We start from the raw sequence: 25963 nt of genomic DNA on the forward strand, positions 1-25963 counted from the left end.
TCTGATCATACAACAGTTCTCAAATTGAATAAGTACCAACAGCAGACAGAACCTAGTTCAAACATATGCTGAGTATGTACTACATGCAAGGCACAATTGGTCAATGTTTATTTATACTACGGTTTCTCAGGCAGCCCTTGATAGGAAGTATATTCTATTCTATACAGACAGCTTTAATGTCTGCTCGAGCTGATCATGTTTAACTTAATCCTTACTAAAGATAAACTATATTCAAACCACTTAAGTGTAATCAACAGATTGAGTCAAAATTTTATGAGAAATAACTCAAGGAAATGGATAAGCAACCTTGTGGTTTAGTTAAGATACTTCATTAACCGCTTTCTATACACTACTAAATAACCAAATACGTATGGTAGAACAAATCTGCCTAAATCACCACACGGTCCTTAAAGAAATAGGCTCCCCTAAAAGTCTTTTTAAAACAACATATACAACACTGAAAATAAGCATTATATTTTTACATTCATCACATGATCAAGGATCAAATTGCAGAGCAATAAAAACATAATGGTTTCATCTTATATAAATTAAAAAATAATAATTTCTAATGCACTAACTCTATAAGTCCAAATATTAAGTAACTACTAAAGCAGAAATGAGATCAGAATTATGTCTTTAGCCAAAGAAATGAGATTTTTAACGTGAGTTGTTGTTTTAAACAATAAGTCTTTTGCTCATTTAGTCAATTAATTGCTTGACTGGATGAACAATGTCAATATTTAAGATAGTGCAGGAAGATGCATGACAGCTATTAAGCACAGGTACAGGAGAAAATAAAAGATCTGCATATAAAGCACCCTTGTGCTGAGAAAAAGTGACAGTGCATGTGCATCCAAAATGGATTGTCCAGGACACTGGCTGTCATGAGCTATGGACTAATATACTAAGCCACATGGATCCACTTGGGGGAGGGGACTGTGTGTGTGTGTGTGGGGGGGGGGGGGGGGGGTTCCTGACCTCTCAGTTAAATGTGATACAATACTGTACACAGAGGTCCACCATATCAATTTGACACAGGACGAGTAAGTTGTTCTTTCTTGTTTTAAAGTGAAGTGGCTCTTATGGGCACCTCAAATTATTTTTTAAAAATTACTTAAACTTTATCTGCAATAGCTGACAACATACCTCATCTTTCTCATTTTTCAATAACTGATGCAAATTCCTGTTCTTGCATTGTAACTGTCTGTCTCTTTCCTGAAGCCCAATCATTTCTCTCCTGGAGGTTTCCAGTTGTTCCTAAAACATTCACATGCAATTTTGATTAAAGTTAACACAAGATTCAGAGCAATTGAATTCTTAAAAAATTAGGGAAAACAAGTTACACATACAAGTTAGCTAAAACTGAAGTTTAGAGGTACGCAAAATGTTCTTTTTAAAGCACTTATAAAGCTCTATACTATAAAGTTACACTATTTATATTTAAATACCAAATTTTAATTTACATATAACCTTTTTTATGTACATACAAAAGAGCCTCAAAGTGGATTCCTTGAAAGGTTCTTCACTTATACCAGTGATGTTGCCACTGAACATTCAAACATTTCTTTTTAATAGTTTTTAATCCTTCTAAAGCACACTCTTGAAGAAAGAGCCAAAAGTGATTCGAAGCTAAGTCTGAGGAGACTAGTGAACAAGGCAAGCGGAACACTTCAGGTCAGAAAAGGTGGGACTACAGCAGGAAACCAGTTCTCCCTTGCACGTGGTGAACTCAGAAAAGTTTTCCCAGAGAGGAAGGGTAGCATTGCTGGAATCAGTACGGGATACAATGCTCACTTTCAATTAATTCCACACACTTCCAGAGGAACTGTGCCAAGTTCTGCATGAAGCGACTGGGCTATTTTTAAATCGTCTCTAAAATATAAAAGCCACTCAAGTTATGACTACAAACGACAATTTACACAATCTCTGTAACAATGGCTCTGAAGAAGACACAGAAATTTAGGACTATAACTTGGACAACTCTAAGGTTGTGAAGAATTTGGGGCACCCTCTCCTTTGGCGCGTGTAGAACTTCCTATCGTGCCAGACCATTTTGCGCAGATGAACTTAAAGGCCAGTTGATATGTCCTATAAATGTCAAACCAGAGATCCACTGAGTCACTATCAACACTTTACTGATCTCATCGTCCCTGCAAATCTCTACGACCCCTCCTACATTTCCTATCTCCGTGAACCATACCACCGTCCTCAGTCATCGGAGACCTGAGTGGTACCTTACATTCATGACTCTTATTTCTCAAATTCAATTTTTCATAAAAATCTACACATTCTACCTCCTAAGGTTTCTTCATATCTCACTCTTACTATCTCCATTGGCACTGCCTGAGCTCAAGTCCAAAACCTCTCCGGCCTGGGTGACTGCTAAGGCCTGCTAACATCTGTCCTTTTCACCAGGCTTTCTAAGGCCCCTACTTCCATCCAAAATATAAATCTGTACCTTCCCCTATAATTTCTCCACTCTATTGCCAGATTGATATTTACATGATGTCTTCCTCCTGTTTACGTTTCCCGATGACTCTGGGTTTCTGCACAATGTCTTTTGTATCACCTGGGGTCTGGGTCCCAGCCTTACCACTCACCACTCATCAGGCATCATATACTTCAGCCCCTATAGAGCCATTTGCTGTTCCCTGAAAGTAAAATGCTCTCTCTGTGAAGGCTTTCCTTTACCTCCCGCACCAAGAACAATTAGTGAAGCTAATAATTATGGGTTGATGTGTCTCTTTCCACTGACTACAATCTCCTTGCAAGCAGGGACTGGGTTTCATTCATCTTTGAAATCCAGTGCCTAGTACATAAATATACTCAACAAATTTTGTTCAACAAATTGAATGAATCATATGCTAGATCCAGAAACTCTTCAAGGATGGATAAGCAACTTTTCCAATTGAACACACATTTCTGTTCACAGTTCTGTTCACCCCAAATACCTGATTTTGGCCCAGGTCAAATCCCAAATTCGAAGATATCATGGAAAATACTCTATTCTCTGGATAGTCCTAATAAATGATCTCTTCTTACAGGAAAGGCTCAATAGCCCCAAATTACCAATATCATTATGTAATTATTCACTAGCTACTTACAGCACACTTGGCCAAAGGTGCCCAGATATGAGAAGTTTTAAACCTTAGTCTCGGGTTTACAACTCTGGGTCAATTTAATTCATAAGACTTATAGGTTTCTCTGATTAAGATTAAAGTAGTGTCCACAACCCACAGCCTTTTGATAAGCCTGGATGGTATCACCTACCCCCTCCAGCCCATCACAGTTCCCCAGTCTGCCAAGACACAGAGTTGGATAATCTCTATCCCTTAGGCATATAGGATACACAAAACCCTGAAAATATTATTAAAGAGAAAACATACTGTCATCACTGTATATGAGCCAAGAAGACATTATAAAATAGCCTCAGGCAATGACGGGCTGGTAGGGGCAGGTGCTGCTGAGAAGTCAAGATGCTTCTCTAAATCAATCCTCAAAAACTCCCAGTGTTCACATGTAGGCCAATCCCAGGCCACTTCTTTATTGTACAAACCTTCTAAATTACATACAGAGATCCTATTATTCTCCAAAAGAGCTCAGGGATTCAAGATACTGAGTTGTTTTGTTTTGTTTTTAATTGTTGTTATATGTTCTTGGAGGAAGCGGGGTGGAGAGAGAATACAGAGGAAGAAAAGTAAGTAGAGAAGCATGGGCCAACAGGTGAAAAACTAAAAGGAAGCTGATCTTCTGAGAGTATGCAGATTCAAAAGCTTTTATTTTCACAAATAAGGAAACTCAAAATAGAATAGTATATTTAGAAAAATATTTGCCTTGATTATATTACATCCTTCATAATATATAATCATAAATCCCTACCATACTGTGATTTTGGATACCTTCTTCTCTCTTCATATATATATATATATATATATATATATATATATATATATATATACACACACACACACACACACACACACACACACACGCACACACACACACACTTTTTTTGAAAACATAAAAGAATGAAAGCAAAGTAGAAGCCAGCAACGAATGTTCTAGATTTTAAGGTAGCAGGTCAATGAACCTGTGAAAAATATTTCCCTTGTTCAGAGAATCAAGCAAGTTTGCGAAAGCATTCTTTTATGGTATTCTCTAGAGCCCCAGGGACTTCTAAGAGTTAAAAGTTATCTAACCTGCTTCCACTATTGAGCTTTAGCAACTCTGGCATAGATGCCCTCTAGAATATTTTTCTTGGAATTAACTGATACAGCTTCTCACAGTAAGACTTCTTTAAATTAAGCATCTACTTTATTAAGCAAGATTGAATGGGGCAGGGAAATCCTATTTTCCTCAGATAAAAATATTTCTTAATCTAACTTTTTACAGATTTCAGCAAGTCACTAAACAGTTCATAAAATCAATGTTGTCAACATAGATATTAGGAAGCAGTACAATGGATTAGCACAAATTACTATAAGTCCACTTTGACTTACCAGTTAAAAAAGAAAACCTAAAACTTAAAAAAATTAACCCTAAAATTTGTTTGACAGTGCCAATGAAAATTTACAGTATCAAATTACATAATAATGGCATTGAAATACAGATTGACATATAGTTTCTACCTTAAGTTTTGCATAGCAGTTCTGCAGATGGTCCATATCACTTCCCAATTTCAGATTCTGTGTTTCCACATTTTCCTGAGCTAGAAGGTTCTTCCGCTGAAGTACAAGTAGCTCATTCATACAATTTAAAACAGCAACTATATTTAATTCTCTCTTTGTCTCTTTACCTTTGGATTCTTCGTATAATGAAGGAAAACCGAAAGTAGTCAATTCCTGGTAGGAGAAAGTTTTCCTGAAAGTTGGTTACCAGACAACTTAGTAAAGAAACAAAAGACAGAAATCTTTTCTGAGAAAGAAAGAAAACTATCCTGAGATAGTTAAGAAAGTAGCAAATATCCCAAAGGACAAAGAACTGAGTGAACTGGGCTCTTTTCGCCTCTGCTCTGCAATCACTTACAGCAAGGAACTCAGGTTTCCACATCAGTAAAATAAGGTGAGACTCCCAGTGGAGGAGCCCTGGGCTGACAGGAGGCCAACTGTTCCCGATAATATGTTTACCTTGTATCTAGTAATAGACAGGTGGTCACCAAAGTGCTTTGCAGATCTAATACCGTGTTCCCCCGAAAATAAGACCTAGCGGGACCATCAGCTCTAATGTGCCTTTGGAGCAAAAATTAATATTAAGACCAGGTATTACATTATAGTAAAATAAGACCTGGTATTATATAATATTATATTATATTATATCCAGTATTATATATATTATATATTATATATTATATTATACTATATTATATTAGACCCGGTCTTATAGTAAAATAAGACCGGGTCTAATATTAATGTTTGCTCCAAAAAACACATTAAGGCTGATTGTCCGGCTAGGTCTTATTTTCAGGGAAACACAGTATAAGTCCTGGACCAATACACAACAATATACTTGTACTTGACAAGCGTTTTTCTCATAACGTTAATATGTTCTATTATATAGCATAATTTGTGATATTGCTCCTTACAAAAAAAAAAAAAGTTACCTGATCAAGATAGGAAATACTTTGTTCAATATTCTCCTCTGTGCAAAAGGCACTGAAAAAACTGTGCACATTTTTTGATAAAGGTATTGAAGAACATAGCACTTGCTGTGAATATAAACTTGATGGAGACATCTTTGTTTCTGAGGTATATTGAGATATATTTTTGCTTTCTGAAAGAATCAACAAAAGGCATTTATGTAAATAATTTATAAAAATGCATGCAAAGGTAACACAATCTCCAAAACCAAATATTTTGAATTGTATAAATATTTTAAGTATTTTCAAATTAAGGCAAATCTGGGTTTTGTATGAAAACTATATACTTTCTTTCCAAAATGATACAACTATAAAGTGGTGCCCTTAGTAGACATGTTAAGCTACGATATGCTGCCTTAATTTACACTGATTTAGATTTATGAGCGTTACAGACAAAAATCACTTCTCTATGCACTCACAGCTTTTGTGATTACAGGAATAAATCAGAGAAATGCATTGAAGTAGCTAATGAATTTATTTCTAATGCATAAAAATTTCCTCACAAATAGTAACAATCAAGTAATCTATTATTCATCCAAAGGATCTAACACCACTAATTATGGCTCAATTCTTAGCTCTCCCTGATAATTTTACTCAAGATGGAAATTGGATATTTTACAACTATTTATGTCTTGTCTCTCTCTAGTCACACCTTCAATATTTGCGGTCCTTATTCCATAGTTTCATTGAAAAACTCACCTTTACAATGACTGCATTAGCTTACAATTATTTTAAATTCAGTTACCTGAAGACAGACCTGTATCTGTAATAGTCATCCAATCTCCCATAGCAGTTGCTGGAGCCAGGATACCTGAGGAACCAGTTCAGCAACGAATCATATGGTCCAGCTGCTGTAACTCTTCCATGTAGGCATCTCCTTAAAAAGCAAATCATAGAATAACAGTATCTAATTAAAAATATGAAAGCAAATAGAAAACCACTGTGTAAGACTTAGGTGTTAGGTACATCAAAACAGAAAGATGTTGCGTTATTTACCCTCATGTACACTCACATAGAACATAGCAGAACTCATAATTTCTGTGTTGGCGGATGTGTGTGCAAGGGTGAAGGTTAAAGCCTTCTCCAGTTATACTTAGGTATTCACATAACTTCATATACAAAGTACATGGTACGTGATTTCACTCACAATTTACATCTAAGGTACAGCACTGTTGTAAGTAATATATATTTCTATTTTATATCCTTTAAAATAAAGTATAATTCATATTTATGTAGATGAGATGAAAAAAATTCTTGGCCAGCATTCCCATTTTTTGTTTGTTTTTACAAACTATATTAGCAAAACGTGTATTTCTAATTACAGTTTGCAGTATAGACATAGACGTAGAGAAAAAGAATATTTCCATACATTGCTCTCCAGAAAAATTATTTCAATTTATACTACTACCAAGCAATTTGGTAAGATTTTTCAAAATTCTTAAAAATGAAAAAATATTTTAATCCAGAAATTCCACTTCTAAAATTTTATCCTAATAAAATAACAACTTGTACAAAGATTCATCAATAAATTGTTTTTACAATGTAAAAAAACCAAAATGTTTCATAGTAGAAGACTGGTTACATAAATGACACATTTATGCAATAGGACACTGTGTAACCTTTAAACAACCAAGTAGAATTAGGGTGGCTAACAAATACATAAAAGGCAAGAAATGCATAATTATAAGAAACACATAACCCTTTTAGTCTACCATTCATGTTTTCACTTTTCTATAGAACTATTTCTCCATCATAAAAAATGCAAATAAAACTATAAATGGGAATTGAGGTCAGGGACAGAAGAAGGAGAGGTAAAGACTGCAGGCAAACTGGAGAACACATGCCAACACTTTGGACGGCTGTTTCTCAGCTATAGCAAATTGTCTCCAAAAGAGAACACAGGTCCTGTGTTGCCACATCTTTCCATTTTTAAAGAAATGTTGAAATTCTGGATTTTTATGAGAAATCTCCCAAGTTTTAAAGTTAGAAGCTAACTTAAAAGATTATTCAAGTATCTATAGGAAGGAGGAGTAGTTGGGAGGGGGATACGAAAAAGCCTTCTGTATCTTGATCTGAGACACAGTTATAGGTACACACATTAGCACAAGTAATCAAACGGTACACTTAAGATTTGTGCACTTGACTACATGTAAGTTATACCTCAAACAAAACTTTTTAATAAGCCAAATAAAATGTGTCTTTAGGCCAGATCTGGACTGTGGATCAAGAGTTCACAAACCTTGTTCGGAATATTTTAAATTGTGGGGAAATGTTCACAATATAATGTTAAAGTGAAATAAAATTTTTCATTCATCCAATAAAATTTTAATTGTATTACTATGTGCCAGACACACTATTCTAGGCACAAATTAGGCCCTGCTCTCTATTCCTAGTGGGGGTAGAAATAGGTAAGTAAGGAATAAACTAAATTACATTAACTTAATGCTCAGAGGGAGATGAGAACTATAAAGAAAATAAAACACAGTAACACGAGAGCACAGGGGTGAGTGTACCTAGATTAGTCAGAAGGCTGCACCGAGATGCTACACTGGAACTGAGATCTAAACGACACGGACTCAGCCACAAGATGCTCAATGGCCAGAACAGCCCAGGTAAAGGAAACAGTAGGTGCTAGGATGTAAGGTGGAAAGGAACTTGGTAAGTAGGAGAAACATAAAGAAAACCCGTTCGTTCAAAGCACAGTAAGCAAGGATCAACGGCAGGCAGTTGGACTTTCTCTAAATTGCAATGAAAAGCTACGGAAGCAGTTTCAGCAGGAAAGCAACATGATCTCCTTTAGGCTTTAAAAAAGATCAGTGGCTGCTCTACCCTTTGCATAGATTACAGGTGAACAACAGTGGAGAGGCTGGGAGGAATCAGGCTACTGCAATAGCTCAGGCAAGACTAGTGTTACACCACAGCTCTAACAGTGGAAGCAGACAGATGGATAAAGTAGGGATTTTTTTTTTTTTTTTTAATTAGGTTCCTGGAGACAGAACCTTCCCGACTTGCAGATGGACTGAAATATGGGCAAAAGAAAAATCACAGATGATTCCTAGGTCATAGAGCAGCATACGATACAACGCAAATGACGCTGTGTGTGTAGTAGTTATGACGTCACACCCACACCCACACAGAAGGCCACCAGTCTGGCACTGATCTTTTCCCATGTTTTGAATCACGTGCCTCGGTAAGAGCACCCTGAACTATTTTGTACTTCCCACTGCCCTTAAATGGGTGCCTTCAGCAACAGGACAAGCGGGATGAAGGTTGAGTCTGCACCAAGGCAGACAATGATTTTACTTTCGGCTTTCAGAGATAGTAGCTATATGTAAAACAGGATCCAAGGGACAATAAACTCATCTATTCTCAGCCAGCTCTGCTTCGGGTAAGTTACTTAACCTCTCCAAGCCCTAGTTTTCTCACTGGTAAATCGCCGTTATAATGGCTCGGACTTCAGTTTCCCCTGAGGCTTACGTGAGATTATGCACATAAAGTATTTAATCACACTGCCTGGCATACGGGGCACATGGAATTAATATCAGTTATCATCATCATCATCATCTACATACAGATGTGACTTTTGGTATCAATGACAGGGTTCTAAAACCCGTAACAAAATGCACCGTAGCTCTTTATAAAAACTAAACATAAATCCTTAGAAGATCTCGAGACAGACATCCTCATAAGAACACGTTAGGCAGCGGGTTAATTCTTTGTAATCGCAGGTTAGCAGTAGGGACTAGATCAGACCAATACAGAAATAGGCACATTTCCAAGTCCCTTTTTAAAAGATGTTTGTAAATAAGACACAATAGTGCTCTAAAGGCCTTCTCTCCTCATACAGAAACATCCTCAAACACTAAAATGTTGTCTACTACATATCCATTCTTTAAGTTATAATTTAAGTCAGGTACTCTTTCTCTGTGAATTTAGCTGTCCAGTGGCCACAGGTTTAGACTTTCAATTGTTGCCTGGCCTATCGATTAAAAAAACAAAACAACAACAAACCCTGTAACATATTCAGTTAAATGTTCACAATGAAAATGAAAACTCCATTTTGAAGTGCTATGAAACAAAAAACCTTACTAACAGTTTATGATTTCATAAAATCTAGAAGTTTCTAAGTCCTCTTCTTTTCGATGATGCAACTAATTATATACTCCAGGGCCTGTGATAAAAGTTAACCAACGAGTTTTTCCAAGAAACGAGACTTAAGACTTAATCAACATACTCCCCAACCAAGAGACTAATTTAAGAAAAAAGATAACAGAAGCATCTCTGCTTTGCATAAATCTAACACTACCACAAGTTCATTTCAACTTGAAAGCTTCAAAGGCAGCCAAGGACTCCATTAAAACCTGGTGCTGAAACCCTGAATTAAACTCCATATTTTATATGCATAATACATATTATATATTAATAAAGTCACATCAACCATTATCTAGTGGACATGATTGTCCATGACAAGTTATATAAAACAAACTTGGTTATACCAGCATTGTTACTATAGTTTCACTACAGAAGAAAAGAAAAAAGCTAATAATGAATCGTGTTCAAGTAATTTGTAATCCTCAATTCTCTATATATACCATTGGTTGTGACATCTGCCCAGACTCCAACATAAATCAAACTCATGAGTGAATTTCATTAGCAAAACTTGAAGACCAAAGAATGTAAACATCTTGTCAATGTCATTTCATTCACCTAAGATTGTTAGGGAACAATCTTGAAATAAATTAAAGCAAATAAAAACCTATATGGTATTCCATAAGAATTCCTTCTCCTAGTCCCTATATCAGAGAGACACAGTTTTGTTCCTTATTGGTAGATAATTTGTATGTCGGCATCTAATAAACCCCTCATGCAAAGTATTTCTCTATGTACATTTCAATAAGTAAGTCTTCATAATAGAAAATCTTACTAATTGCAGTAAAAGAGCAACCATTTCAGTGTAAATGTTATCTTACTATTTCTGAGAAACTGGCTTCCCTCTATGCTGCTATGGGCCCCAAAGTACCAATGCCATGTACTCAAAGGTAAAATGAGCAAGGGTACTCTGGTCTGTTCTGGGTAAAACGCTTTTGCAGAACATAATCATCGAGCATTTTCTAGGTTAGAATCCTGACAGAAAATTGGGAAGCGGTGACATATTTAAAGTTAACATAACTGTACCCTTTCTGAAAGAAAATGAAGATTTTAGTAAGTTTTATAAATCTATCATTCTTCATGTCAAAGTATTTTTTTTCATATATATTTATCTGTATTAGAGACAGAAAACTTGGGCTCAGGGACGTCAATAGCATTATCTGAGTCACATTTCTAATTGGTTGTGAAACCTGGTCACAGATCTCAGTCTCTGAAACTGTGCCCTTTTTGCTCTATCACCAGTCAACCCTAAACATGCATCTCTCTCTCTGTCTCATGTATATATGAGATATATATTATATATAGATCGATAGGTAGATACAGAGATATGTATTAAAAATAGAATAGAATAAATATTTCCATGAAGTCTCTTTAAAAACACTTGCGTTCCCATAAGTCATTTTAAATGATTTCATTCAGAGTACACAATTCTTAAAGGAACTTACCTATCACTTAAATTGAGGCACACATAAACTTGTTCTTTGCGCTGCCACTAACAGTAGCCTTATTCCATTTACAAACACTTTGCTTTGAAAAGGTATAAAAACAATTCCTAAAAATGAGATCAGTTCCATAGAAAGTTTAACAAGAGTGGAATTAAATAACTCATTTTACCATATTCTATCCCAGAGTAAATATTAAGACAACATCAAAAGTAAGTAGATAGATCTTTAGCAACATTTGTGGTTCAGATTAATTACTACTGTTTCTTTCCATCAGAAAAGTTCCCTGGTTGGTTTTTCCTCTTTCTCTTCCAAAGACTCAGGGGTTCTCTATCTACATCAATCACTTGTAGAAGTTTGGGAGAGGCAGCCTCTGGGATAGCCCTCTATTATTCCTGCTTCCCGTTGTACCGTGTTTCCCTGAAAATAAGACCGGGTCTTATACCGTATTTCCCTGAAAATAAGACCAGGTCTTATATTAATTTTTGCTCCATTGGGGCTTATTTTCAGGGGATGTCTTATTTTTTCATGTACAACAATCTACATTTATTCAAATACAGTCATATCATCTTCTTCTGGAACATCGTCATAACGTACTAAATGCGTCTGTCTGGCTGACAATCTTAACTGGGGCTTATTTTCAGGGTAGGTCTTATTTTCGAGGAAACACGGTACATACCTTTGGGTTATTCTGCTCCTTGAGTGTGGACTGGGTTTAAGGACTAGCTTCTAACAAATAGAATACAGCATAAGTGATGGCATTTCATTTTCAAATTTAGATCATAAAAAGACTGTAGCTTCTGTTTGGGGTTGGTTCTCATCTGCTGTCCCTTGAACCCCTCTTTTGGGGAAAGCAAGCTATCATGTTTTGAGCAGCCCCATGACAGGCCAATGTGGCAAGGAACTGATGTCTCTAGTCAACAGCCAGTGAGGCCCAGAGGCCTTCCAAGAGCCATGGGAATGAGTATGGAAGTATCCTCCCCCAGTCAAGCCTTGAGATGACCGCAACCTTGGCCAACACCTTGAAAGCAGCCCAGGGAGGGACCCTGAGCCAGAGGTACCAAGCTAGGCCACGCCCACAACAGAAATTGGAAGATAAACGCTTGTTATTTTAAGCTGCTAATTGTAATTTGTTATGCAGCAATAGATAACATAAATATATATATATATGTATATATATATATATATATATATATATATATACATATATATATATACACACACACACACACACACACACATACATACATACCATACATACATACATATATCTTAATTCCTTCCACAATTTACGTCTCGTGATGAAACATAACTAAAGTGATACCATACACTACAAAAGCAACTAATTAGGTGTTGTCAAGAGGCTGCCTGTCCGTCTGTCCCCCCCTTAAAAAGAAAGAAGAGTCTGTGAGACTAATCCTTTTAGGGACTTTGCTTCACCTTTGTGTTTACACTTATGTCTCCTTGTTTGGCCCCAAAGGATGGCTGGCTAGGCAATGACGGGTAAGATTCCTCAAGGGAGGACCGACCTAAGACAGGCACAGTCGCGTGGGGACCACCAGGAGAACTCACGGGGCTGACAGAGGTGGGCACAGACCCCCACCTTTCCCCAGCTAAGGAGAGCTTCTGCCTCTGTGGCTGTATTCCTTCCCACAACCTGCTTGGGAAGTGATTCTAGATATGATAACATCAGTTCTCCATCTCAGCAAGTTTCAGCATAAATGTTTTGTCCCCTGGGGAGGTACAAACAACAATTACTAATACATCATGGGACTTTCGGCAGGCAAGGGTGATTGGTTTGAACCAGTTTTCTGGTTTGGTGTATGGGACTCACAGACCATAAAAAAAACAATGCTACTTCCTTGTGTGTGCATCAATAAAAGCTACAAGGTGGCCTAATTTGGGGCTCTCAGTCCTTTGAGGCTGTGAGACCCTTGGCCTGTGTTTCAAAACTTTCTTGATTTCTGTTTCTTTCTTAACCCTTCGCCACCCCTTCTCATTCACTCACTGCCCATGTTGCGCTGGACGCGACAATTAGGTTTATGACAATTATGTCATCCAGTATTAAAATTAATCAAATCATTATAGTTGGATGCCTTCCCCAGTAATTCACATACTTCTACAGGGTAGGGAACGTACATATTCATTTTTGTATCCAATAGGTCGTGAAACAGCAGGTGCTCAGTAAAAAATGTTTACAAAATGCACTGAGTCCCACATACGACACACTCACTCCAGCCTGTGTGCTCCACCTATGCTTTCTTCTTTCACCTACCCCAAACTAAAGCTTCTTCAAAGCCCCACTCAACCACCATCATCTCCTCTACACAGCCCATGAAACTCCATTCTCTAGGTCCTCCATACACTTGCAGTTTGTTTCATCTTTCCCAGCTAGACTCTTTAAGTACCACACATTTTACATTTCTGTACCTTCCCACTAATCTTAATAGAATAATCAATGAATACTCAAGTGAATAACTGATGATAAGTACAACATGTTCAAACTAGAAAACAAAAGTAGATAAAGTAAACAGCAATGGAAAAGATGCATAAGATGTGAATCCTTTAGAGAAAAGTTATTCTTCATCTCCCAAAATCTCTCCTACACACCTACCCACTGAAAGAGAGCTGAGAAGAAACATAAGTAGTACCACGATTACAAGACTTCCTTCACACAGAACACTATTTTAAGTGTTCTTTTCAAGTTAACACAGAATTCTAACTTGAGAAGGCGCAATTGTCTACCTAACCAGAATTCTAAAACAAACTTTAATCAAGTGTCAGAAAATAATAGTTTTTCATTATACAGGAATGTGGTAACATTATACCATCTGGGCTTCTAAATATTGCACAGGATTTTTCACAAATAGCTAACTATAAAAGTCTTTGCTAAAATCTCAAAGTCAGAGCTACCAAATTGCTAGGTGAAAAAAATAAACTTGTTAAAACTAAGCCTTTAAACAGTAGTCCTATCTTACAAATTCAGTCATAAAATTAAAGAATTTAGTTAATCAGCATACTTTAATAGATATTATTACTATAAAAAACCGAATATATTATGATTACTAAAAATATTAATACCATCTTCTACTCTAATTTTGTTCCAGAGGAGACTATAGTTTTTAATTCCATTACAAATGCCTCTGATACCTTAAACAAAACCATTAATTAAGATATGCATATCAGTATAAAAATACACTAAATTCAATCTCTTAGGAAATCTACTTTTTACAAATTTAAAATCTAAATGATTTCATCTGAGTGGTATAATTTAATAGTATAGATATTTTCCACAGAAATAAATTCTTCATAAATTAAATTTTAATATATAACTGAATGGCTGAAACTCAAAATTTGGTATGTATTTCCTTAATCATCTGCCCCCTACTAAGTTTGCAGCTGTGAGGAGGATTTACAGCTGTGGGGGGTGGAGGTGGGGGTGGGAGTGGGGTCTAGTGCAAACAGTGCAAGCCTCACAGGCCTGGGTCAGACAGCCTGGGTTCCTATCCTAACCAGTCTCTCTCTCTGAGCCAGTTTCCTCACCAGGAAAATGGGGTGAGACTATCTACTTCGAAGGATCCGTTGTGGTTATTTAATGAGGTAGCAGGTGAAAAACTAAGCACAGTATAACTAGGATATGGGTAGTGATTTAACAAACACGTGCTAGGTGCTGTTCTAAATGCTTTAATACATGTTATGAAGTCAATCCTTACAACCACCCTATGTGTTATCATATTTTACAGATAAGGAAATGGAAGCACGGCAAGGTTAGGTAATTTGCCCAAGGACCTATAGCTGGCAAGTGGCAGAGCCGGTGGATATTTCCCAGCCCAGACTCCAGAGCCCATTCTCTTAACCATCATGCATGGCGGCTCCAGTGGATGAGGCTCAGGAAGCAGTACCTCTTACCACCACTCATTACCTCAAATCCCCTAACTGGGCCAAGACTGCACAAAATAGCGTGAAGACACAAGTATGGTAAAATATTTCATGTGTGTCCCTTTGGGTTGAGGGATACAATCTCAGTGAAGCTCCACGCCAGAATTTCCCATTAGAAAGCTATCATCTTAGTACCTCAGGGAGTAGGAAGCTACATTAAATTCCTTATATACACCCTTGAATCAATTGTTGCTGCAGCATGAGAAACTGTGTGCTACAACGGCTAAAAGCACAGGGTCCAAAGTCAGACCACCTGGGTTCAAAGCCCAGTGCCAGCACTTGTAAGGTAAGTGGCCTGAACAGAAATCTCTGGACTTCATTTTTCTCATCTGCGAAAGGAGTGTAAAAACAGTCTTTACCTCAAAGGATTATACTGTGGTTAAATAAATTTAGCTTTAAAATTTATTGAACAATTTTATTAAATAAGTTTATGCATGTAAAAGTCTTAAAACAGGGTCTTGGGTATATGGTAAGTGCTCAATGTTAGCTATTATTAGATATTTTATTTGGAAAGATTGCCATGACATTTTGTTAACTAATAAAGAAAGCTGTAGAACAATATCTATTATCTTATTTGGTCTTTAAAAAATTATATATGAGTATATATTTACAGGTATAAATTTTTCCCTATAAAGACAGAAGTTTGTATAAGAACAGAAAAAAAAGACAAGACCCACGTGGGAATATAAAAGGGAGGGGGCAAGGGAAGCACTTCTCATCCCTTCTTCACGCATTTTCACCCACATGAAGACCTTATGGGTAATCTTTACTTTTTGTATGTCTTCCAACTTTTCGATAAGTGAATTGTTTTTCATATAATGAGAAAAAAAATCCATGTTTTTAAAGGACATTACAGTGATAAGCAGAGGCAATGGGGATGAACAGTACCACTTTCAAACACCAAAATTAACGAGAATGGCATGAGTAATAAAAAACATTTGTTTCCAGATTAATCAGTTTACCTTCAGTATTTTAGCACACAAAGCCATGTTGGGCAACACCTGGTTAGAAATGATACAAATGTCCCAGAGTTATTCAGATAATCAATTATGTAAAGGAAACAGAACATCACCAGAGGTTAGTGTTTTGTAGTTTATATGGGAATCTTGCAATCTACAAAAATTTGAAATGCATAAATCTTTCCACTGATCAATCGTACTTCTGTTACCACATATTCAATCACACAAGTAATGACATGCAAGGATACTGTTGACAGCAGCATTATTTGTAATGGCAAGAAACGGGGGACAATCTAAATATCCACCAATAGAGAAACAGTTAAAAACCAATCCCTTCTTTGCCAGAAGAAGGGATACTCTGGGAGTATTAAAGTGAAGCAGATCTGCATGTGTAACATGAAAGAAAGAAGTCACGGATGAGAATAGCATGATCACCGTCTTTTGCTAAATCAAACTGTCTAAATACACTTAGGAGAAAGGTCTGGAAAAGCCACAAACTGTTACCAGTGACATCCCTGGGGAACGGGATGGGTGGGTGTAGTGGGGGTGGGCCAGGACTGCTTTGACATAGTCCACAGCACACCTTTACATACGGCAATGTTTTAGGGACACGTAACATTGTGTAAAAATTTTAGAGACAGGATTCACGCCAAGTTACCGAGCTAATGAAAGTGGAAGCTCTCCCACGGCAGTGCAAGCAGCAGCACCCGGCCCCTCAGTGGAAATAGCAACTCAGACAACCGGTAAACTCTCTCCACCAATCAATTACGTGCCTAGCACCGACCGCACGCACGTACGCAAGCATCCAAGTGAGCACAGATGAAGCCGTCTCCACACTGACGCCCTGCTATGCCAGGGTGTGTCTGGGGGGGTGGATCTAACCCAGCGGGGAGGCAGACATTGCCCCCATGTTTTGAAGAGCAAAGATACTGGCTGACCTAGCCAAGAGGGCCTCTCCCTGTGGCTCCGTTATAATCTAAAGTTGTCAGGAGGAAAGATGGAGGGAGACTGACTCTGACTTATAACTATTAAGATTCTTTTCAAAAAAGTGTTAATCTATCAACCTTCTATGACTCAAGCAACTACCAGTAATAAGGTGCATTTCTCTGCATCAAGAGAGCAGCTCAAGAAGCCATATAGGTGTGTACTTATAGAGTCTACGCTGCACCATCTGGCATTTTATTATACACAGTCTTTTTATTGCTGATGTTTTCATCTATTTTGGTCTTGGCTGTCCAATTAAACTTAGATTTTTTTCAGGGGACTGTCATTTCAGGGCCGCTGCATAGGGTATTGAAGGAGCAGGAGACCGAGGGTAGAGCTGCAGTTCTCAGTGTCACTGCTATTATTTACGGAGTAACCTTTAGCCCGTCATAATTTCTTTATTTGCAGTATCCATATCTGTAAAATTAGAAGTTGAACAAGATGGCCTTTAAAGAATTTTCAGTTCTATTATCTATGATTTTCACATTTCTCTTGGGACCTAAAGTGAAATCGAGTGCAGCTATTTATATCAAAATTTCTTCTTCAGATTTTTGTACCAGAATGTGCACACACTGTCTTCACAACCGTGTTTAGCAAATGAGATTCAACCTAATTTTAACAGTAAACTAAAATGGATCACACCTAAATCATTTACTTGGAACAAGTAAATTTAAAGCATTTTACGTGCATTAACTCAATTCAGTCTCAAAATAACCCAAATAGTTATTTCCCCCTATTACAGACGAGGAAACGGAGGTCCAGAGTTTTCTTGCTCCAGGTCACACAGCTAGGATGTGACAAAGCCAAGATTCAAACCACAGTAGTCAGCACATTTAACTATTTTACCCTACTGTCTTTATTGTAGGAAAGGTGGGAACACACAATGTGAGCTGCTTTTCAAACGGAACACATACATACAGGTACTCACTTCTCTACCACCTCACCTTGAGACTAAGTTAAAATCAGACAGTAACTATGCCCATTGAGTAACTGAAAGGTGAACTGCATAAAAGCAGACAAAATACTGAATGTTATAGCAGCTCAGAAAAACATTTTTGAAAAAGCTAGTGAATATAGAGACCAAATTTCTAGCCTTTCCCCAAACTGCTCTTTTCTTCTCTTTGTGCTTCCAGAACACTTTATATTAACTCTATTACAGTACAGATCTAATTGTAATGAAACTTCTCCCTCACCACCTAATTTGAGTTCCTGGTCAGCAGGCCTGTCATACTACTGTTTGTACCCTGCATTAGTATGAGATGGCATAATTGACCCATGATAGGAACCCAATAAAGTTTGCTGAATGAATGTCAATGAAGTTCGATGATATATTAGTGTGAGTTGTGCTACTGTCATATTATGACAAATCAGAATCTATACCTTAGCCATGCTGCAACTTAGAAGGGCTTTCAGTCAAATCTTGACTGGTGCTGGCTAGAGAAGCAGCAAGATGATTTAGTGCATTAATTAAGAGTATGACAACTTGGAGACAGTATACCAATTTCAAATTCTTCCAGTGCAGAGGTAGGAATAGCAGCAATCATATTCTTACATGAAGATTACAAAGAACAAAAAGGAAGTACTGTTTTTAAATCTCTCTTACTTTGTAAGGTTGAAAGTCAGCTAAGAAGCCCAAATAAATTTTTTTTAAAACTACTATTTATTGGTATTTCATTCCTAAAAGAATTAAGTAGCAGGTAAAAAGTTTACTAAAGGCAATGGAAATAATCAACTAAACATAATTCATGAATCTGTTCTGGAATACTGTAACCATGTATCTGTAGTAGTTAGCCCAAATTCAATCACTGATTACAGTTCTCAAATTGTGGTCCCAGGACCAGCAGCATTAATAGCAGCTAGAACTTCCTAAAAATGCAAATTCTCAAGTCCCATTTCCGACCTACAGATTCAGAAACTTGGGCGGTGAGACCCAGAAACCAGTGTTTTTACAGACTCTCCATGGGATTCTGATGCAAGAAGTTTGAGAACACGGCTAAACGGCTATACTCTATGAAAATGTGGTCCAGTATAAGTTAGTATTCTATTTTTGCAGTTTAGATAACAGAATACCAAAAAGGAATTGTTTCCTAAGGGTGCCACAGAATGGATTCCAAGAATAATGAAAGTGTTCCGAAGTACTAAATGAAGGTTGAAAATAACAGGCCTAAGGAATGCCTGGCTAAGGCTTATTAAACCTGGAGGGCGGGGAGAACCTTTGAAAAACAAACAATACGGCAGTTTAAATTCATATATCCTGTTCACATACTCTAGCCAGCCCACTTCTAGGTATATATCCAAGAGAAATTCTTGCATGTGTACACCAGGAGATGAGAACATAAAACAGCAGCCCTCTTCACAACAGCAAACCAGCACAAGAGCATAAACCTGGAAGCAACCCAAACACCCATCAACAGGAGAAGGGATAGACTATGGCATTTCTGCAAAATAGAATATCATGCAGCAATCCGAAAACTTCAGTGACACACAATATAGACAAATTTCAGCGATATAATATTAAGTAGATGAATTTCAGCATTATAAAGTAAAAAAAGTCTCAGAAAATAGGGCATGTAACATATATAGTTTTTGATTGTGTACATATTATGGAAAACTTATAGATGCAATAAAACTGTATTTAAAAAAATACCAAGGAAATGAATATACGTAGGATTCAGTAAATAGTTGCTTGAGGTGAAGGAATTAGAAAAAAGGTATGCAGGGGCACATATGGTTATATAGAGGTTATTGTCAAGGTCATAGCTTTCTGTTAGGTAGTGCCTATTATATTATTAAAACTAAATAAATGTTCCAATTATGAGAATGTGTCATGAGCCAAGGAATATAACTAATCTGATTCTTGGCACCTAAAGCCCTTTAAATTTTTTTAAAAATATATATACTGTTCCTCAAATATTTCAAACAATTCTAAATTCTACCCAGTCTGGCTAACAGACACCAAGAGCCCTGGGTCCTAGGGCTGACTACTGCCAACTCAGGGGTTAAAGTGTTTGGGGTCAGAGAATCCAGAGCCAATGACTCTCCCCCCTTAAAAGTATAAAAACAGGCAATTTGGGCTACAGTTTTAGAGGATCCATGAAGCCATCCACAAATGTGCAAAGGATCTATGGAGGGGAAGTGAAGAACTCCAGTACCAACTAATGACTTGAAACTGGTGAGAGAGAAGAACTACCTCTCTGAGCCTCTATTGCGTGCCAGAGGCGGCTCGTCAGCTATGTCATTTATCCTTACGATGGCCCTAGGACGATTAGATATAACATTGTTTTACTGATGGAAGAATGTGAGGCTCAGAGACATTAGTTAATTTATCCAGTTACAAACCGGCAAGACAGGAATAACACCCCAGCTATTTCATCTGGAAGGTAAGAACAAAAACTAGCTATCTACAACTCCAAAGCCTCACAGACCCTGGGCTCCCCTTGGCACTCAACAAGTATCCAGACCAAATGATATAAAGTCTCTGAGCCCATCTTCTCATTATAAAATAACACAGCTAATAATGGTTTATATTTACCGATGATTTCTAAGATGTCTTCTTGCTTTTACATGCTTGGTTCTACACAGGGTATTTCTAAATTTGTATCCAGAAAGAGAAATGTTGAAGGTGCTTTTACATAGGAAAGGACAGACAACTAGATTACAATCAACTGGCAAAAGACTGACTAACTCAAGACTGGACCTTTGTAACCTAGACCACTAACTCTCAGGTGAAAGGTATATGCAATGGCTGATACCCATCTTGGATTATACTCTCTACTGGCCACTCACTAAACTCTGTATATGATTTTAAAATCATATGCGTGTTAAAATTCTTTAACAATATTCTTCTAGCAGTCTCCTCCTATCATAATATTTCTAAAATGGGTTCCATTTTCTGCAGCTCTCGCACAAAAGTATTGTAGCAAACTGGGCAGTAAGTGGCCAGGGGCTGGCTGGCCGACCTTAGCCAGTAACAAGGAGGGTAGTGAAGGGTGGGCAAGAAATACTTCAGAAGCGGAACTAACAAAAACGGTGACAAGTGTACAAAAGGGAGGCACTCATTCTCTCCTGTAAAAATCTGACTTTGGTACGAGACAGACAACAGTGTCACTTAAAGAGAACAGAGGAGTGAGGTTAATAAAACTGGGTTTGGTTCAGTGTGTGGAGATAATGAGCTCAGTGTTGAACTCACTGGGTTCAGAGAAGCTGTCAGGAGACGTTCAAACAGGGATAAACTAGGGCCTGGAGATCAAAAGACATCAAGGCAGATTTAGGAGTCATCGGCGTATGTGTGGTAGTTGCATCCATACAGAAAAAAGGGGAAGCAGAAAAAACCCCTTTAAAGGACATCAACATGTAACAGGTGAGTGAAGGTGACCTAGATGTAAGAGATAAAAATGGGGTGCGCGAAGGGGAACAGACTTTAAAAAACCCAAGGGAAAAAAGTTTTAAAGAGGGAGCGGTGAACAGCAGCAAATGCCACAGAAAGTGCAAGACCTAAACGGAAAATTATGTTGGATTTGGTGATGAGTGACTTTATGACAAAGCTGGGGGGTAAAAATGGAAACTGGCTTTCAGAAAAGTGATCAGCAAATAAGAAAAGGAAATAAAAAACAAAGCTTAACAGAATGTATTTGGTTTCTATGAATGTACAGGTTTTATCGCATCCTCATGGATAGATCCACTAGTGACAAAAAGAAATCCTCTCAAGTTAGTTCTTACTCAATTACAGCGTTTTATATCAAATAGAAATATTAAGTGCTCAATAAATGTAAGCTACTTTTCCAGGCATTGTTCTGGATATTAACATATTTTCTTATCTAATCATCACAATCCTATGAAGTACGTATTATTATCCCTAACGTACAAATGAGACAACTAAGACACAGAGAAAATAAGGGCCAAGTAATAACTTCTTCAAGGTCCCACAGCTAGCAGTATGGTGGGCAAACCAAACATTTCACTCAAAAGGGTAAGAGGGCAATGTATAAAGGGGTTAATAGATGAGAATTGTAATTGTATAGTTAAGATTGCACTGACTGTTTAACGGCACCCAGTTTAATTTCTATTTAAGAACCATTTTTAACTTGAATTTCTGTCTTCTCTCATCTCAAAATTCTGCACTGCTAGGTCCTGACATTTTTATGCCTCTTATGACACTCAGATTCTGCACTGCATTATAATTGTGTTATCTCTCCTACTAAATTGCAAGTTGCTTGAAAATGGGGCTGTATCTTATTTATCTTTGCATCTTTATTTCCCCAAACTTAAAAGTAGAAGATCCTAGACTTACTGAGAGCATCTCACAATATATACAAATACTGAATCATGTTATACACCTGAAACTAATGTTATGCCAATTATACCTCAAAAAAAAAAAAAGAAAAACAAAAAAGATACTGAATAAAAGTTATACGAATAATCATTTTTACTTTTCTAAAGTTTCAAGGGCTTCAATAAAATACTTTCAAAGTTTCTAATTGCTGTGTAGGACTGCTGTTTCTCAAATATTACTTTGTTTAGAATACTTTTGGAGCACTCAAATTACTGATTTGGGGGGGGAAATACCCTTCTAAAGTAAAAATCAAATAAAATAGAATTCCCCTGAATAAAACCTTTTAAAGATTCCTTATCACCTACTGATCAAAGGTCACAGCCATATTCTCCAATCTTATCACTAACCCACTCCACCTGTTTTAACTATCAAACCACCTGCACCCCCTAAAACAGTACATGGAACATATCAATATGTGTTCACCAGGTGGACGCTGCTGCCGTCTTCTCCCACCCCGTCCTCCGTCAGGACACAGCTGAAATTCTCTTTTCTAAAGACTTCTCATATTTGCGATTTTTATTTTCTATTTTCGCTCTTTCCCTTATTATACTATAAATTTCCTAAAACAAACTCCACAAAGCAACACTCATCGTTTTTGTCTTCAGATCTGGCCAATAGAGGCTTAGTAAGTATTTAATAAATATTTCTTGAAAGAATAAATTATTAAAACTTAATTCAGAGGCTGTCCCGGTGGCTCAGGCAGTTGGCGCTCCGTGCTCCTAATGTGGAAGGCTGCCGGTTCGATTCCCACGTGGGCCAGTGCCAGATGGCTCAGTTGGTTGGAGCGTGTCCTCTCAACCACAAGGTTGCGGGTTCGACTCCCCCAAGGGATGGTGGACTGCACCCCCTGCAACTAACAACGGCAACTGGACCTGGAGCTGAGCTGTGCCCTCCACAACTAAGATTGAAAGGACAACAACTTGACTTGGAAAAAGTCCCAGAAGTACACACTGTTCCCCAATAAAGTCTTGTTCCCCTCCCCGCAAAAAAAACACAAAAAAAAACAAAACACAATTCTGCTGGTACTATATAGTATTGACCCACTATCAAAAGTAAAGATTTTTGGTAGTCTTCCATTATCAACAACGGTGTACTTTTCTATTCTATTTTCTATTCTATCTCACCCTATAAATTTGTGAATTCAAGATAACTTGTATCTTCATCATCAGCTAATCACGATCACCATCAACAGACGCAAAACAGACCCACACAGCACCAAAACCTCTCCGTGATCTGGTCAAACCAATAAGTCATATTCACAACTACTGGTAAATGATATGGAAAAACATCACTTAAAAAGCTTTGGAATTGCTCCAATGTACGCATGTGAAATGTATTAAAATCACACAATTCTGGGGCAGTATCTTTTTATCTCTAGATGCATATTACATAGAAGACATTCAAACGTCTTTTATAAAACCTGTGTCATAGCCAGCTTTGTCAAAGAGCAGCTGTGTCAGATTTTTGGATGGGCCTAATCTTGTGTTGGCCTTGAGGCCTTTGGCAAATCATCTGAACAGTTAACGTTTTAGTTTTTTCATATAACACCTCAGCAGGTTTGGAACATATTATGCTTTGGCATATTAAGTCTTGTCACAAGGCGCAATGTGTTATGAGGAGATCTTCACATTTCATCTTAGAATAACTAAGTCCTTGCAGTTATCTTCAAGCTGCTTCACTCATGATACTTAATCCTAGGGCTTTACTATCTTCATTGTACACATGGGGAAAGAGAAGGAAAGGGAGGGTATAAAATTACTTGGCTGAAAGGACCCAGCGAGTCACTAAAAGAGCCTTCATTTTAACTATCAGTTCCTTCATCCCGTTTTCAAAGAACCATTTTGAGAAATTTTCACTGACAGCAGGCAGAAGTGTCAAATTAGTTATTAGCTTTTACTTATTTAATTTGAATGAATAACCTAAGCTTCCTAGGCCTGCAGTTTAAGTTTTGCTGACAGAATCCAAGCTCAACTTCTAAATTTCAAGATAGTTTGACCTAAACTTTAACTCTAAAGGCATTTTTTTCTCTCTTCGGATCTCTAATTCTTTTCAATTTCTGTTCAGTCTCCTAAATGTGTTACGTCATACCTAGCTTTCCAGGTCAGGGTCAAGGCTGCCAGAATTTTCTTCTACTTAAAGAGTAAACCAATCCCTCCTGAGTCGTGAAGGGTTCCAAGGCACACATCATTCACGGCCATCTCTAGGCCTAGACTCCAATCTGAACTGTCAGGGGAGCCCAGCTATGTCAAATTCCAGGAAGTCCCCTCTTACACTTGTGAACCACGCTCGGAGGAATGCCTCTTCTAATCCTCACCCCATTATGGGGTCCAGAAAAGGGAAATCTCAATTCGCTCAGATCCAACAACAACAGCATCCGCCTTGCAAGTAATGATAATTCGGCAATCATAACTACGGACCCTTAAGTGGGGCAATAATCTAAAGATTCCCATATTACACATGCTGAGAACGAATTATTTAGCAGATTCCATTTCCTGGGCCCAAGTGACTTGCATAACTGGGCGACCAGCATAGGCTCAAAAGAGGACAGGGAGCTCATAATTTAGCTTTCTGTACGTTACTATAAAATTCTACACCAAAATATTCTCACACATTTCTGCCTCTTAGATGATGTAAGTTCTTCCCCTAGACATTTAACTATCACTGGGATTCTCTTCCACTGCAGCGGCCACGAGCCACCCAGTAACTCATTCTAACGACTGCCTCTTGCGGCTCGAGCTAACAAATCCCGAAGCCCGCAAGCCCCGCAGCCTCTGCTGAGACACCGCAGCCCCAAATTGGCCATCCCCGCCACCCCCACGTCCCCGCCTCGCTCGTCACCCCACGCCAGGCGCCACCCTCTCTCCATCCTGCAGAGGGTTTGGGGCTCCAAAGGCCGGAGCCCTCCCGAGGGCACAGCACTGCGATCACCCGCAGGAGTGGTCCCCGAACTGGCACCTACCTCCCACCGCCTCCTCCCGGCATCGCCGGGGCGAGAGGTGGTAAACGCCTGTCCGCCTCCACCAACGGCCCCAACGGCCGCGCCGAGCTAGGTGCCGGCGCTCACCTCCGCGCCTGCCTTCCCGCCCTTCCCCGGCGTCTACCACCCGCCGGCGCCGTCGCCCGTGAGGCGGACGCGTCATAATCCCTGCCGCGGGGTCAGGCTCTCACCCGTCACGGTTCCCGGGAGAAGCGGGCAGGCACCACTAGGAGTCCAAGACCGGTTCGCTCAGCCCGGAGGGCCGGCACAAGCTCGGCTTCACGAAGCACCGCGGGCCGGCGGCCCCGCCTCCGCCTCCGGCTCCCGCCTTCTCCGCCCCCAGCCGGGCTCCGCTCCGCCCCGCGAGGCCTCCTCCCCGCCTCTACAGGTCCGCAAGGTTCCCACCCCGCCCCCGCGCCGCAGGCCCGGCCGCCTCCCATTGGCTCCGCCAGTTGCTAGGCGATGAACAACCGCGGCCTGCATTGGTTCGGTGGGGGCCTCGAGCCTCCTCCCCACCTCCAAAAAAAAAAAAAAAACCTCAGAGAA

The 25963-nt window shown here is 38.6% G+C and overlaps 1 protein-coding gene across 5 annotated transcripts in view; it reads right to left on the reverse strand.

The window, feature by feature from the left end:
* SSX2IP (SSX family member 2 interacting protein) overlaps nucleotides 1–25746 on the reverse strand; it is a 42869-nt gene extending 17123 nt beyond the window's left edge. For 2 of the 5 annotated variants that reach the window (XM_019710196.3, XM_088791254.1), the window contains exons 1-5: nucleotides 25609–25746; nucleotides 6381–6512; nucleotides 5600–5769; nucleotides 4629–4841; nucleotides 1147–1257 (exon numbers count right to left, since the gene is read on the reverse strand). In XM_019710196.3, coding sequence (XP_019565755.1) covers nucleotides 1147–1257; nucleotides 4629–4841; nucleotides 5600–5769; nucleotides 6381–6423 — 537 coding nt within the window. In that variant the 5' untranslated portion in view covers nucleotides 6424–6512; nucleotides 25609–25746. Of the gene's footprint in view, nucleotides 1–1146; nucleotides 1258–4628; nucleotides 4842–5599; nucleotides 5770–6380; nucleotides 6513–25399; nucleotides 25559–25608 lie in introns of those variants that run through there. The other 3 variants (XM_088791255.1, XM_074335061.2, XM_074335060.2) reach the window with 3 other exon arrangements.
* Between the last annotated feature and the right edge of the window lie 217 nt (nucleotides 25747–25963).

This window comes from Rhinolophus sinicus, chromosome 14 (assembly GCF_057876585.1).
Source record: "Rhinolophus sinicus isolate RSI-liver-muscle chromosome 14, RSI-T2T, whole genome shotgun sequence".
Taxonomy (NCBI): Eukaryota; Metazoa; Chordata; class Mammalia; order Chiroptera; family Rhinolophidae; genus Rhinolophus; species Rhinolophus sinicus.